The sequence below is a fragment of the Pyrgilauda ruficollis genome, unplaced genomic scaffold (assembly GCF_017590135.1).
Source record: "Pyrgilauda ruficollis isolate IOZ18807 unplaced genomic scaffold, ASM1759013v1 scaffold72, whole genome shotgun sequence".
Lineage (NCBI taxonomy): Eukaryota > Metazoa > Chordata > Aves > Passeriformes > Passeridae > Pyrgilauda > Pyrgilauda ruficollis.
This window is the reverse complement of record NW_024529044.1, coordinates 4,430,654-4,445,849: the sequence shown is the minus strand read 5'-3', so window position 1 is coordinate 4,445,849 and position 15,196 is coordinate 4,430,654. Positions and strand designations below refer to the sequence as shown.

The 15,196-nt window shown below is 45.8% G+C and overlaps 1 protein-coding gene across 1 annotated transcript in view; it reads left to right on the top strand.

Annotated features, from left to right (window-relative positions):
- The first annotated feature begins 1,746 nt into the window (after positions 1-1,746).
- HLF (HLF transcription factor, PAR bZIP family member) overlaps positions 1,747-15,196 on the top strand; it is a 35,688-nt gene continuing 22,238 nt past the window's right edge. The window contains exons 1-2 of the mRNA XM_041485737.1: positions 1,747-2,061; positions 3,260-3,595. Coding sequence (XP_041341671.1) covers positions 1,956-2,061; positions 3,260-3,595 — 442 coding nt within the window. The 5' untranslated portion in view covers positions 1,747-1,955. The remainder of the gene's footprint in view (positions 2,062-3,259; positions 3,596-15,196) is intronic.

Below are 15,196 nucleotides of genomic sequence, written 5' to 3'. Positions count from 1 at the left end.
CTTTTCCCACACGGACACCCGCTTTTCCCACCGGGACCCCCCCTTTTCCCACCGGGACACCACTTTTCCCACAGGGACGCCTGGCTCTGCACAGACACCCCAACAATCCCACCCTGTGCATCCCTGAGAGCATTGTCCAAAGGCTCCTGGAGCTCTGGCAGCCTTGGGGCCGTGCCAGTTCCCTGGGCAACCTGGGCAGCACCCTCTGGGGAAGAATCTTTTCCTGATATCCAGCCTAACCCTCCCTGACACAGCTCCAGCCGTTCCTGACTCCTGTTCCTGGTCACACATGTAATAGATACAGTAGATACAAAAGGGGAGAACATAACTGTTCCTCAGGCAGCTTATATTTCTAAATACTGGGCAGTTTATGCACATAACTTATCTTTATTTGCTTCTAGTGAATATTTGTGATTATTTGTATTTGTTGATGGTTAAAAGCTGACTTTTGAAGAAAGTCACAAATAAACACAGATGGTAAAACTTTGCAAAATTCAATCTAAAAGAAAACCCAAATGAGAATAAGGGAGGTACAGATGCCCACAGGCACCTCAAGGGTGAAGTTACTCTGGGACTAATGCAGTTCTTGCACAGCCTGCATGGGCTGAAGGCCAGAGCAGATGGAAAGTCAACCATGCTTGAATGAGGATCATGGTGAGTGGGGAGGAAAGTCCCATTTGAGCAAAAACGGGGCCTGGGAGTCTTAGTGGATGACAAGTTAACATGAGCTGGCAATGTGCCCTGGGGGCCAGGAGGGCAGTGGGATCCTGGGGTGCATTAGGAAGAGTGTGACCTCTCCCTCTACTCAAACCTGATGAGGCACATCTGCAGTATTGAGTCTCATCCTGGATTGCTCAGGACAAGAGAGACGAGGAGCTGCTCCAGCAGAGGCCACAAAGATGATGTGGGGTCTGGAGCATCTCTTACAAGAAGAGTCTGAAGGGAGCTGGGCCTCTTTGGTCTGGAGAAGAGAAGACTGAGAGGGGATCTCATCAATGCATGTAAGTATCTCTAAGGCAGGTGCCAGGAGGATGGGTCCAGACTCTTCTTGGTGACGTCCAGTGACAGGATGAGGAAAAATGGCCATAAACTAAAATACAAAATGTTCCACCTCAATGTGAGGAAAAGCTTCTTTCCATGGAGGGTGGCAGAGCCCTGGAACAGCTGCTCAGGGAGGCTGTGGAGATGTTCCAAACCCACCTGGACATGTTCCTGTGCCACCTGCCCCGGGTGACCCTGCCTGGGCAGGGGAGTGGGACTGGGTGATCTCCAGAGGAGCCCGAAGGACTCTGTGAGATGATGAGAACCTGCTCGTGCTGGTAACGGTGCTGTCACCCCACGGTGACACCTGGCACAGAGGCAGGGCGAGCTCGGTGGGAAGCGCTCGCAGAGCCCACGGCTGGTTTCCTTAGACACGGGTTCCCACCCGTCCGCCGTGCCCCGCAGCCTGGACCCCCACACCGCGGCAACGCCGGCTCCCGCTGCCCTGGGGAGCGGCCACGCTCGGATGCCCCGAGCGGGGTCAAACGTTCAGGCTCATTAACATCTCATTAACACATTCCTCCCGGTTACCGGGGAGGCGCTGCGGCCCCGCGGGGGGGTTTGGGCCGGGTGTCCCGGGGTGCCCCCCCCGGTACCATCCGCGCGCGTGCCGGGGCGGGGCGCGCGGGGGGCGTGGCCGATGCCGGGGCGGGGCGTGGCCGGCGCGCCAATGGCGGGGCCGCTCTCGGGCGTGACGTCAGCGGCGGCGGCGGCGGAGCAGCTGCGCGGCGGAGGGGCCTGACCAGCGCCCGGTCCGCGCCCTGTCCCGCGGCCCCAGCGCCCTTCGCCACCGGCGCTCGGCCCGGCCCCACGCTCGGCTCACCCGCGCCGCGACAGCGGCTACAGCAAGGGGAAAGGAACCGCTCGCCGCGCAGCTGCCCCCTCCCCGCCGCCGCGGGCAGCCCCCACCGATCATGTCGCGGCCGCTCCCGCTGAACCCCCCATTCCTGCCGCCCACCTACGGCGTGCTGAAGTCCCTGCTGGAAAACCCGCTCAAGCTGCCGCTCGCTCACGAAGACGGTGAGGCTTCCCCGGGATCCCTCGCAGTGCGCCCCGGTCCCGCTGTCACTCGGGGCCGCGGCATGGCTTTCCCTTTTCCCTTCCCTCTGCGCCCCCCCAGCCCCGGGCGCTCACCCGGCGATGGAGCCCCGGGACGGCTCGCTCGGGGCGCTCTGTGGGAGTGGCGGCCGCCGCGGCTCGATCTAACGGGACGCGCTCGGTGCGCCCATCTCCGGTCCCGGTGGATGGACGCCAAGGGCGCTCGGTGCCTCGGGTAAAGGGGGCCGGGATCCCCATCCCAGGCCCCACAACAAACCGCTCCCGGCCCCGCGTCCCCTGGTTCATCGGGAGAATGTTGCGGCTTCCCCGGGAGGCGGAGGCAGCTCGGGAATACCCGCATCGCGTATGGCGAACGGATCGAGCGCGCACGAAAAGCAGAAACCGAGGGAAGGTCTCGCAGTTCCTCTCCTCGTCTTCCCGAGTTCCACTGCCAAGCGACTCGCAGGATTTCACCGGGGCTGTTGTATGAGGTTAAAAATAAAATGCTGCCAAGGCTTGGTGGCTGACAGGAAGCTTTAGGAGTTCAGATTCTTGCAGATCTTGCAGAGAAATTAGGCGTTTCCCTTACAAAACGTGCATTGAAATCACTGGGGGCTGTAGAAATGAGAAAGCCTCAGTTAAGCTTTTTTTTTTTCTGCTACCTTTGAATATTTTGTCTCTTCTGCACATCAAAACTGTGTTCTGTCAGCCTTTGCCACTGCATTTTAGTAACATTAAGAAGTGTAGAATTTGAGGACTATTTGCTTGTGCCAGCAAGACTGGGACCTTAGTTTAGAAGAATGACAGGATCCCAGGGATTTCAGGCTAAGACTGTTCCTTTTCAAGAGGATATATCAATAGCTTCCGGTTTGCTAGAATACTTAAATATTCACTTTTAAGTCTGTAGAGTACTTTTTGGTGCTAACATTCAAAACTGTGCATGGAGTGGAACTGTTAACTAAAAACAAAGGGCAATCTCAAAAATGTGGTTGATTCCCACAAAGGTGCTCAGTGACATGACCCGTCAATTCTCTTCTAAGTAGAGTGAAAGGAGTTATTTATTTTTTTGAAGGGAATATTCCTTTCTTACACCTGAGAGTACAGCAGAATAATGGAAGTAGTAGTAATAAATGTTTTAATTACTGAATTCTTACATGTTTGTTATGTGTTTTTGTTTAAGCATTCGGTAAAGAAAAAGACAAAGAGAAGAAGTTAGATGATGACAGCACTGGTACCACAGTCCCTCAGTCAGCTTTCTTGGGTCCAACACTATGGGACAAGACACTGCCATATGATGGAGACACTTTCCAGTTGGAATACATGGACCTGGAAGAATTCCTCTCAGAAAATGGCATTCCACCTAGCCCAAACCAGCACGAGCCTAGCCCACACCAGTCAGGTCTCCAGCAAGCTACCTCAGCATCACCTTCTGTCATGGACCTCAGCAGCAGGGCTTCTACTTCAGTCCATCCAGGCATGGTGTCGCAGAACTGCATGCAGAGCCCAGTTAGACCAGGTAAATCAGCCCTCAGAACTTCCCTGTGGAATCTGGCATGAACCCCTCCTCCCCACTGTAAATCACTGCTTCTCCCTCTGCAGCTGGCAGGCAGCTTAGAGCCCAGAGGATTCCTGTCGCTCACACTCCAGCAAATAAAAACAATAGCTCCAGTTATCACTAATCTGCTCCACCGGGATTTCTGTGTAAATTATTGAAGGAAAGCTCTGGGAATTCCATGGAGACTTGGCTATCTTAGTTGGTGTCTTAGCTGTTAGCAAGTAAAAAGACCATAGACAGAATGGCATAGATGCCACAGTGTTAAAAGAGCAGGGAAAATGACTGTGAAAGAGACTATTCCTTCAGCCAATATTTGATGTGAGAACACAGGAGTGGGCAGTTATTCTGGAGTTAAAGGTTAATGCGTCTTACTTGAAATTTTGGCCATAATCTTACTCTCTACTGAGCAAAGTAAAATTTGCCACAGGAACTGAGTTTTGGAACAACATTATAATCTTGCTTAAATTGGCATAAACTGAGTGTAACTCTGACCTGAGTTCATAACTTGCATCTGTAGTCACCTTACGCTTAAGAAAACACCATGGAGTCCAAGGCCTGGTTGTAATGCACAATTCCAGCCCATCTGATGTCAGTGGAAGTCTTTTATTATTTTATTAGCACTTGAGATCATCCCTTTAGAGACACCAGTTCGAATCCAGAGTAACTCCTCTGGCTTGACACCAGCATGGCTGAGATCATGGGCAGTGGAAGAGTGTCAACATTGAAGTTTGGGAAACATGGAGCTTTGCCTTTTTCCTTAAAAAAAAAAATACAGAGAGTGACTTATTTATTGTGCTCTTCTGCTCACATGAGGTGTGCTAGAGCAAAGTGTGCTCTTGGCAGCAGGAAACCACTCCTCTCCCTTCTGCTTGATCGTTTGCCATGCTCAGTGTGCGAAGTCATTGTCAGAATCATCTGATAAGGAGGCAAAATAAATAAATAGAGGGGCAAAAGTTGTGGAGCAGGATGAAATAGAAATGTCTTACAAGTCTACAACGTTCCTGTCTTGTTAAAAAGAAATAAAATATCCCCCAAACCTCCCCAAACCTGTCAACATACTCCTTGGCCCTCCATCAAAACTGTGTGTTTAGTCATGGATTTCATTTACTTACTTTTACTTTGTGTGGATTTGACTTTGCTTTGTGTTTCAAGGCTTTTCATGGTTAACTAATAACTTATAAGGGTGTCCAAAGTTAAAATATATTTGGAGTAGGCAAGAGCAGAACATGAAACCCATTGCCTTTTCTGAGCCAGCTTTAAAAATAGTGCATATGTGCTACATCATTTTCTGTCACTTGTGCACACACAAATTAAAAGCAGATAATCTGTCCCCATTCTCTCTTTTTTTTTCAGAGGAGCCTAGTAGTGAGCCAGGCTTTTAATGATCACCTGTCAGAATTTATTTGTAATCAACTATCTGTGTGACTTTTCAACTCATTGATTTTTTTTTCAGTTTATCCTGAGCCTTTTGCAGCTCGGGGTTACAAACTTATCTCACAGTGCACTTTTTTACTGTTGTAAAGGACGTTATGTCTCTTGGGGTAGGATAAAACATCTAAATTTGCAGGTATTTTTCCCAACACCATCTTGCCTTAACAGGAATAGTTTTTCTTTTTGTTAAATGTTGTGTGTTTTTTTTTTTAAGGGCACTCATTTCACTTCTTAAATAATATTTTCTTGTCCCCCATTACAGATAGGAAGTGTGGCTTAATTAACAGTAGTCTAGTTTATCATCAGGTTGTTGAAATTTTTATGTGCTGTCATGTGAAAATCTTTCTTTGACAATCAGTACTGAAGAGAAGACCATCTCACAGTTCGGCATTTGAGCAAGTTAGAGAATATAAGAGCATATATTTTAAAAAAAATTAGTAAAAGTTAAAATGAGCATTTAAGAGTTACCATAAAAGGGCCAAGGCAAATGTGCTGCTTTGAAATAGGGAGGTAAATGTTAATATCATTGTAATGGAGCCTGTTGCTTAATATATCTTAAAACATTTTAAATAGATTTTTTTAATGTCACTTAAAGAAAGGTTTTTAGTTGATGTGAGCTATTGTTCCAGTATGCATAGTGTTGTGATTTGTGTATAAAAAAGCAAAGAACAAGTCGTAGGAAGTATACAATTTCAATACAGATTAATTCCATGTGATCCTACTACTTCCAGGAAAACTGTATGTTTTAGGTGATAGTAATTCTAAAAACATTTCCCTGGTGTGTTTTCTGGATTTTGCCGTGCAATAGGGAGCGTGTTTGAGCGTGGGGGGCTAGAGGAAGGGTCTGGTCCGGTGCTGCTCCTGTCCCTTCCAGTGGCTCTGGGGTTTGGCACAGGGGGTCACGTGCAGGTGGTCACAGCTGCCAGCCTGGCTGTGTCCTCTCGGGGTGGGGACATTGCCTGTGCACGTGGAGCCCCGGCTGTGGCTGTGGCTCAGGGACAGGGATGGTCCACGGGAGAGCAGCATGGGGAGGTTTAATTCTGTGCGTGTCTTCCAGCACAAGCCTCGTCTGTCTGTAGGAGTGAGTGGTGCTGCCCAAACGTGTTTTGTGCTGTGTCTGGAAGAGATCAGGAGATGTGCACTAGCATTCCCTGAGTGTCATCAGGCTCAGCAAAGCTGTGCTGACCCTGACTGTGGACGTGACACTACCAAAATCCTCACTGATTTGCTTTCTCCCTGCTAAAAAATGTAATGGCAACAAAAAGGATTCTGTATTTTCAGCTCACATTGGTCAATGGAAAGATGTTTAGGCTCACCAGTTTATCATCTGCTAAGAGCAAAGCGACCACCTACTTCCCATACATTTCTGTTCAGGGAATGTAGTTACAGAAATTTCTGGCTTTGTTTTGGTGAGGGACACAGGGTAATGACTTGCAAGAGCAAAACCATGTATTTATCTCTCACAGTGCTGATTTTGTTAATAAAAATAGTATTTTGATTTATTTTTAGCATTGCAGACCAACATTCATTGTCATGTGTAGATGCATTTAAAACTTCTGTTTTGTGTTGGTATTGGATGCTGGTAGGTTGGTTGAAATCTGTGGTCTCCTCAGAAAAAGGTTTTCAGATTTTTATGAAGCTTTCAAAGTAACCCATTACTGCAAACACACTTTTGTGGTTCTTCACGTTGTGCACCTCATGCAGTCTTTCAGTGGAACGTAAATCTCCATTTAGATGCAGAGTCCTTAAGGAAATTTGGAGTAATTTTTAGCTGTTTGTATGTAAAGGGAGGGTGTATATTTTGTATATATAGTTGGTTGATGCTCTTTCCCTCATGTAGCCCTGATAGAGGTGGTTTGGGCAGGTACTGTAAAGCATTTGACAGGTGTGAATTAGAGAAACATCAGCTAGATCTGGCAGAGAATCCTAGCTAGAAGGTTTTTGAGATTTTGTGGTTTAGATCTGGATTTTCTGTTTGCCACCAAAAAGCCTGGGATGTGGGGCTGTGTCACAGGGATGCTGCTGGCACAGTGATAACAGGTGTTGTTTCTGCCTTGCTCATAAAGGAGAACAGAGCTGTTGGGGACTCTTTGTGTTGTCTGATGATGGTTTTCTGTCTGTGTTGCCTGCATGGCTGGGTGCCTTAGACTATTTGCCAAAGATTATTTAAGGAAAGGGGAAAAAAAAAAGAAAAAAAGAAAAACAAGCTTTATAATCCACTGCAGAAATATACCTATGTGCAATATCTGCAAGTCTTCACTTTAAAAAAGTAAAATTAGAGGCACATCAATCAACAAGCTGAGAATTGTTTCCATGTGAAGTGCACTTACACCTCCCACCCCCCCCAAAGATTTTTATGAAACGCTGCGGTTTATTCGCTCAGTCCAGATACTCTGTCTGGAGCACAGTATCCATTACCTCTGGCTTCTTGCGCAGGCACTGAGCTGCAGTGGCTGACAGCAGGCACCGCCGGGTGGGTTTCAGCGTGTTTTGGAGCTGTGTTTGTGCTGGCACCGCAGCCCGCCGGGAGAGGCCTCTTGGTGCTGCGTGCGGGCTGAGGCGGTGCCGGGGCAGCCGCACAGGGTGTGTGTGCAGCGCTCCCTGTATTGCAGCCTTCCTTCCCTGCCTTTCCTAACGTGATCTCCTCCTCCAGCGCAGCTTGGCAGAGCGAAGGGCAGCATTCCCAGCTGCCAGCCTGTGCGTGGAATCCTCTCCTAAGCTTTAATCATTGTTTACAAGCCGTCCCCGCGCGTTGCAGGAGCCCCTTCTCCCCCAGAGGCCGAGGGCTCTCCGCGGGAATTTCCTGACCTTCGGCCTCCCACGTGAGGATGGGAATGACCAGCTCCACCGCGGCCAGGCCGGTACCGGGAGCTGCTCTTCACATTGAGCCTCACGTGAGGCTCGGGCCGCCTGCAGGACCATGTGCTCGGGCACGTGTGCCTGCCCTGTGCCGCCCGGCTCGGCCCGCTCCGCTCCCGCCGCCGCCGCCATGCGAGAGCTGCGCCCTGCGCCGCCGCTGCCAAGGGAGCGCGATCCGCGGGCGAGCCTCGCAAAACCGCGCTCTGGATCAAAGGAAGATGCAAAATATATTCAGGCAAATGTTAAAAATAGCCTCTCACATGATAACGGGGTGGGGGGGGGGGAAAAGTGCTGAACGCACAGGCTTGTTAATGCTGGGAGCAAGAACACTGTGTCTCCTTCAAGAGAGCTAATTTTAATATTCACAGTTAAATGTTGATTATTGGTTAAATAATTGCTTGACTGCATGAAAGAACTTGAAGTTAGTTCGGAGTTCAAACGGCAAACAGCATGAAATAATCTCGGGTGTTGGGCTGTGCAGGGAGAGCTCCTTGTGCAAGGAAGGGCTGTCCCGACTTAAGAAGAGAGCACAGGGAAGATCCAGGATTTGGTGTTTTTTTTTTTTTTTTTGTGCCCTTAAAGTAATATTTCAAGTGTCAAGCTTGTTACAATTACTTAGAAAAGTACAATGTATTTTTCAGAGCTCAAAGTGCACTGCAGAGTGATTGGTTGTCAGTGCAGTGATTGGATTGTTTTAAGGAGCAAGTACAACCTGAAGTCTTTCATAAAACAATATATTATAGTCAAGAGAGAAGACCTCATCAGGAGATGTATACAAAGACACCACTATTGTCTGATTAGATGAAGCTACTAGGAAACACATTAAATTGTTCAATCTCTACATATTTTTATGACAGCAAATTGGCAATTGTGGAAGCTGCAGTGGCCAGATTCTGCCAATTAATCTCAGCAATAAGTACTTTGCTCCTCATGTGGTCTCCCTGATTTCTCTATTGCTCAGCAGGTAGGCAGCTTGTTGACTGCTCTCCGTCACCTCCCAGGTGGAGCAGCAAAATGTCACCATTCACTCTCTTGTCATTCATCTTTCTGGAATTTTTTAAGGGGGGTGACAGCCCTCAATGGCCAGTGGAGTTTTCACAGGATGAAAGGACTTAGTCACCATCAGTAAAAAGGACTTTAGTGCATTATGAAATCGTTTGGTTACCTGGCAGTACACTATGGAGCTGTTTAGTATTTATAGCACACAAAACTTGAGCATAGGCTTCTTTATTTTTTTTTTCTTTTGTTTAGTCTTCCTTTCACAACAAATAAAATATATTTTCAATATTTTGTCTGAATTTCACAGAAGACTGGCGATCAGAAAAAAATATTTCAACTAAATTATTTTCAAGAAAAACTGTGGGTTGATCTTTAGCATATAATGAAAGCTCTGTAAAAAACCATTTACTTAAACCTCAAATCTATTCCACTTAATGGACTAAGTTATACATAATTACTTGGTATAGAAAATGAGAGTAAAATGCACAACTGTGTCAAAATGAATTTATGGCAAATGTTTTTTTTGTAGCTTGTATGATCTTTTTTTTTTTTTTATAAACGAGCAAATGGTGATAAAGAAGCTCTGTGTTTATCACAAAGCTGAATTTGGTCTTGAGAGCTGCAGTGTGGAGAGCTAACACAGGTGTGTTAGGCAGCATGTGTTGCAACATTTCTTTTCTTTTTTTTTTTTCTTCTGGTGCTCTTCACAGCACTTCAGCTTTGCATGACTGAGGTGCTATCCATCAAGTTTTAAACAAATGCAGAATATTGTTCAGCCTCTCACATTTCTGACACGCTTGAAGCTGTGGTACAGTTCTGCTTCCCCGTCCCATTCTGTCAACTAAGTTTTGCCAGGGCTAAATTTGGGCCAGATTTTTGTTGTGTACCCTCCAACACCATTGCTTAGCTCCTCTGATGTGGCAAGCTCTTGCTTCAGGGTTCTCTGCTCAGCTTAGAGAGAAACAGCTCTAGCTCTTCATCCCACTGGCATTATTCTCTTGTTCATATTACTTGCAATTTAATGAAAACAGGCACTGAGCATCTTGGAGCTCTTTGTTTTGGTGTATGGCTGTTGTAGGAGGAAGTAAAAAAATCCAAATTGCGTTAGGGTTCTAGAAAACTCAGCCTGTTGTTAACTGGAACACAAATGCAGATTGCTACTTGAAACAGGAGCCCGCAGATGGGTTCATTAGTATGTGTTTCCTACAAGCAGAAGCTACAGTGAACTGGTGCAATAACTCACCTGTAACCAAATGTCATTCTTAAATGTGTAGTTGTAAAGCAGAGAGGCAAAAATACAGTTTGACAAAGATTTGTTGAAGATGGAGAATGGTTTAAAAAAAAAAAGCATTCTTTTGCAGTTAGCCTTAGGGAGCTCAGCTTGCTGTAAATTCTTTGTTCTGGAACATGGCTATGGACAATAGGTCAAAGATTAAGTAATTCATTACAGAACTGGTTGGTTCTCCTGAATTTAATAAACAAATGAATGAACAGGGTTCTCTGTCCACAGCAAGATCAATTAATTTGTGTAGCAGTGATTGGATCTTAAGTTTTATTTAAAACACTTGCAAGGCCTTCCTGCTTACCTAATGTCTATGTGGCCACTGGTGTCTTTGAGGTGAGCTGGTCATGCAGCACTCATGGCACAGGTGAAAGCACTCCAACAGAAATTAAATGTGGAGAGGAAGGAAACTGTAAATTGCATTTGGAAAAAATGGAGGAACAGTAATGTGAAACTTCAAAGCACAAAATGCTGCAGAAATGTGTTTAATGGAGCAATCAATATTTTTAGGACAGCAAGATTATTGAAATAACAGCACCAAACCTTGTAGAAGACCATATTGCTCAAGGCTGCAGAACATAAAGCACAGGCTCAAAGCTTGCGCTGAAGCAAAGATGACTTAAAACAATTCAGTCATTTTTACCAACTCATCATTGCAACATTTGGAAACTTGTCTTATTCCACCAAGAAATCGATTTTAAAAAACCAGCTGTGTTCTTGCCTTAGTAATGCTTATTAAGTAGGAACTAAGCACTCAAACCCAAATTCTCTTCCTCATCACGACAGAGAGGGTTAAACTGAATTTGAAGGGCCCTGCAGCAATCAGCCCTCGACTGCTGCCTCTCTGTGTGCTGCATAGTGGAAATATGGATGTTGGTGACGTCTGCAGTCCCTGCAGCTGCAGCCCTTTGGTGGGGCACTGGCCCTTCTAGGCATGTAACTCCTGCAGCATTTGCTTGCTGTGAGAGATGAACGTTGGGGTATTTTTTTTGTTACCGTTTTTCTATGAAAACAAACCAATACCGGTCATGCTAGGAGTGTATGGTCTCTTGCCTGCTCCTGCTTGCTGGTTTTTGATTATATTGGCAGATTTTAACAAAATGTATCAAGAAAGTTGTGATTTTGAAGAATTGATTGCAGTCCTAAAATTTTATGAAAATAAACGAGTGGATGTATGGTGGGATATAGGATAGGAATGTGTTGCTGAGCAGGAAGAGTAATGCAAATGTGCATTTTCTACATCAGAAAAGGTAAATAAGACCTTTAAAATGCCTGATCTGTGTGAAATGCTTCTAGAAAAGCTGACACACTTTTTGACACCATGAGATGTCAATTCACTTTGAGAAAAAAAATCTGCAAGAAACCAAATTTAATTGGTTTAGTGTGTGTTGGAGGGAGGGGAGTCAAACTTTTTCTGCCATTCTTCTTCTTCCTTGGAACTCGTCAGCTTCTCGAGTTCTGTGATTAGATGAGACTCTGGGGTTTCATTTATAAAGAGAATTTAGAAAATGAGCTGTAAGGTTTGTAAGCAAGGTCTTGAAAGTTCTGATCCCACGCAGTGGAATGGTCTTGATCCTCTCCAAAGCCATGCACAGTTATTTTACTGAAAAAATTTCTCAACTTTATGCATCCTTGCTGTATCCTTTTCCTCTTGTGCAGCAGAGTCACCCCAGCTCTGCTGCCTCGTTTGAAACTACCTTGCAGTGTTCTAAGTTCAGATTTGATGGCTCTTATCACAATTATTGCAGTGTCACATGTGGGTGGGCATCCAAGTGACCTTGTGCGCGCATCCCGCCACTCATCCTGCACTGCACACGGAGCTGCCTGGCTCTAATCTGGGAAACTTTCCACCCTGCCACCGGGGTCTGGGCTGCAGCGAGGCCAGGAGTCAGAGAGGAACAGAGGAGAGTGAGAGTGGGCTAAAAATGCTGAACGATCAAAGAGGAAAATTAGGTCATGGCAGGGTATGTGCACTGGGAGGAGGGCTGGGGGAGCACAAGTGAGGAGGAAGATTTGTTTTGCTATTGGCTTTTCAAAGTTGTGCAATTTAAGAATTGGATTAACCTGATATGACTTTGTTTTTCTGCCAGATTAGATATGTTGAATTTCTTGGCATTGTGAATTGTACAGTACATTTTGTGCTGTAAAATAAGGGTGTGTCAGGATAGAGCTGTAGTGACACAAGCTGCTCTCAGTGTAATGCAGCACTGCTGGGTGGACTTCCCTGCTTTCTCTACCCCAATACGTTCTTGGTAGGGCATTTACAAACCTGAGAGAACCTCTCTGTGTCCCTGCGTTCTGCTTCCAGCACAGCATAAAGACATTTTAGTACCATTTCGGGTAAGGTAACACTTACCTGAGGTCTAAGAATCTCTTTGGTCTGGCTATGGCATATGCAATATTAAATGTCTCTAAAAAAGAAAAAAACTGTTTAAAAGTACACTAAACAGTTTCTTCCTGCTTCCTCGGGATTAAGTTGGAGAAAGTTTATTGGGAAATGCTGCATTTTTTTTGTCTGCCTTATTTTTTTGAAGAGTGAAAAAGCAGATACAGATCTGAAATACCTGCAAGTGCTGAGCTCACTGTTGTTTGAAGTATACCACAGCAGCATATCAATGTCAAAGTAAAATTTCCACAGTAGTATATGTTTGCTCAATGGTTTTGGTTTTTTGTTTTTATTTTGTTTTTGGTGCTGCTTCATCCTGAGATAATTTGATTTGGTGTATCCTTTTTACACACTGGGCTTGCCCTGTGAGACAGCCCAATTTTCTCTGCTTATTGCTGGGTGAGGGTGGAGTACTAAAGGAGGGTGGACAGAATCATGACCCTGTCCAGCTGGGTGATTGCTGCTCTGATTAATAAAGAATGTGAAGACTTTGGGAAGTGAAACTACACATACCTTGGGGCACTGTTGTTTAATTCCTACTCTGGTTTTCCAGACTTTTCCAGGAACTTGAGCCACCCAGGCAGGTCAGTGATGAGGGACTGACCATAGCCTGGCTTTTGTCACCAGCAGGGGCCTGCCCTCTGCATCAGGAGCTGTACACTGAAAACTGAGGACTTATGTCTCTGCCTGTAGTGAAGATTGATTCTCTTGGAAGAGAGGAGTGTAAATAACAGATCAGGTTAATAAATCACATATCTAGATTGTGTCATACTCCTCAGCCATGTGTTGTTAATGTGTGTTACTCTACTAACTCACAAAGGCAAAAGCCACAGGGCTTGCTCACCAGGTGAAGGTGTTTCTAGAGTGGCAGAACATTCTTTGAATTGTTTCTGAAGCGACAGAGCATTTTTTGAGAGCAACACCAATTGAGTAAAACGGAGCAGGACGCTGACCTTGTGAACACCTGCATCACTCAACTCTATACTTACCTGAGAGAATTAGGGAAGAGTGCAGCATGTTTAAAGTTAACCTGTATATCTGCCTTCTGAGGAGGTTAAACCACAAGCCTTCAGTAACACATGTGGGACACCTGTGGTTTGGGTATCTGCTTGAAACACCTTGCCTGTGGGTGCCTTGGCACTTAAAAAATCAGGGCATGGATTGTCCAGGCTGCTAGGCCTGATGTTGATCCATCCATAATCACGTGGCTGCCCTCAGGAAGGCTGATCTTTCAGTTGGACCATGCTCATCACCAGGTTTAAGAAGCACTTTTCTGGAGTCTCTTATCTGCTCAATTTTCTCAGTGCGATATGGTTGATGTCATTGTTGAAAATTGTGGTAGTCTCTGTCTGGAAGCTGTTCTGAACACGTGAAAAGGAGTCATTAGACAAGGAGAAGGAAAGAGCTGGAAGAGTAATTGTCAACTCGTGTGCGTCTCTGATTTCACCAGGTGCTGCACGTGTCTGGTTTATCAATTTATTTCTGTTAGAAAGTAAACAAATCTCACTTTTCTTACGTACTCTGGTGACTGCTTCAGCCAAGTCGCTCTTATCTGCAGCAGGGATGTACTTCTGAGGTCTTGTGTTTGGGGGCTTTTTTTTCTGCATCCACATGTGATCTGCTCTCAGGGATCACGTGCAGCTCTGACACTGGCCAGGGATGCTGTTTGTCTGTCCCTAAGTAATTTATTTAAAACCATTATAATCATTACTATCAAAGTATAATACCTGATCATGGGGGCAGCTGTTATCCCACATGTTTTTCATGTTGAATCCTTTGGCCAGGCTCTGTCTCACTTCATGGCTGTTTCTGTGTGCTCAGGAGTGGCTGTTCAAGGGGAGAGTCTGCACAGTCTGAACCCTGGGGGATGTGCACCATCCATCCTGAGCCACATCCTGGCAGGTCTGAGCACCTCTGAGTCTTCACTGTGGACTTCAAAACCACTCAGCATTTTGCATTTTTGAAACACTGGTGCGTAGCCCTCAATCCTGTCCCAGGAATGAATTTCCAGTGCCTTTTCCAAATCGGTTTCTCTCAGGATCTGCATCCTTGCAGGAGCTGCTGGTGTGTAACTCCAGTGGAGATCCAGCTGAACAGGGTGCTCAGCCCTGGGAGCCCAGTTAACACCTCATTAAAATCCACCACTGCCAACCCAAACCTTTAAGCAAACTCCTCAAGTAATTTTTTTCTGCTGCCCTTCATTTTCCAGCCCGTGGCTGGTTGTTTTCCCCTTTCTCACGTTTCCCCAAGCTGCTGGTGTGTACAGTCTGAAGATCACATTTAACCAACACAAGGAAATCAGCTTGGCCCGACGGGCTTCTCCATCACGTGGCTGCAAATGTGTTCACTCTGTTCTGCCAGATTATGGCTGGCTGAGCAAAATACAGTGAAGCTCTGGGCTGCTGGCCAAGCTTTTATTTCAGTTTGGAGCTTACAGCCACATATTTGCTCTTTGGCAGGACATCCACTGGGGTATATTTGGATAGTAATCTAGCATTGTTTTGCTGCTTTTTTCTTCTTTCTTTTCTTTTTTTTTTCTTTTTTTTTTTTTTTTTTTTTAATGCACACAGATAGTATAATCCCAACACTTTGTCCAGTCTGTATG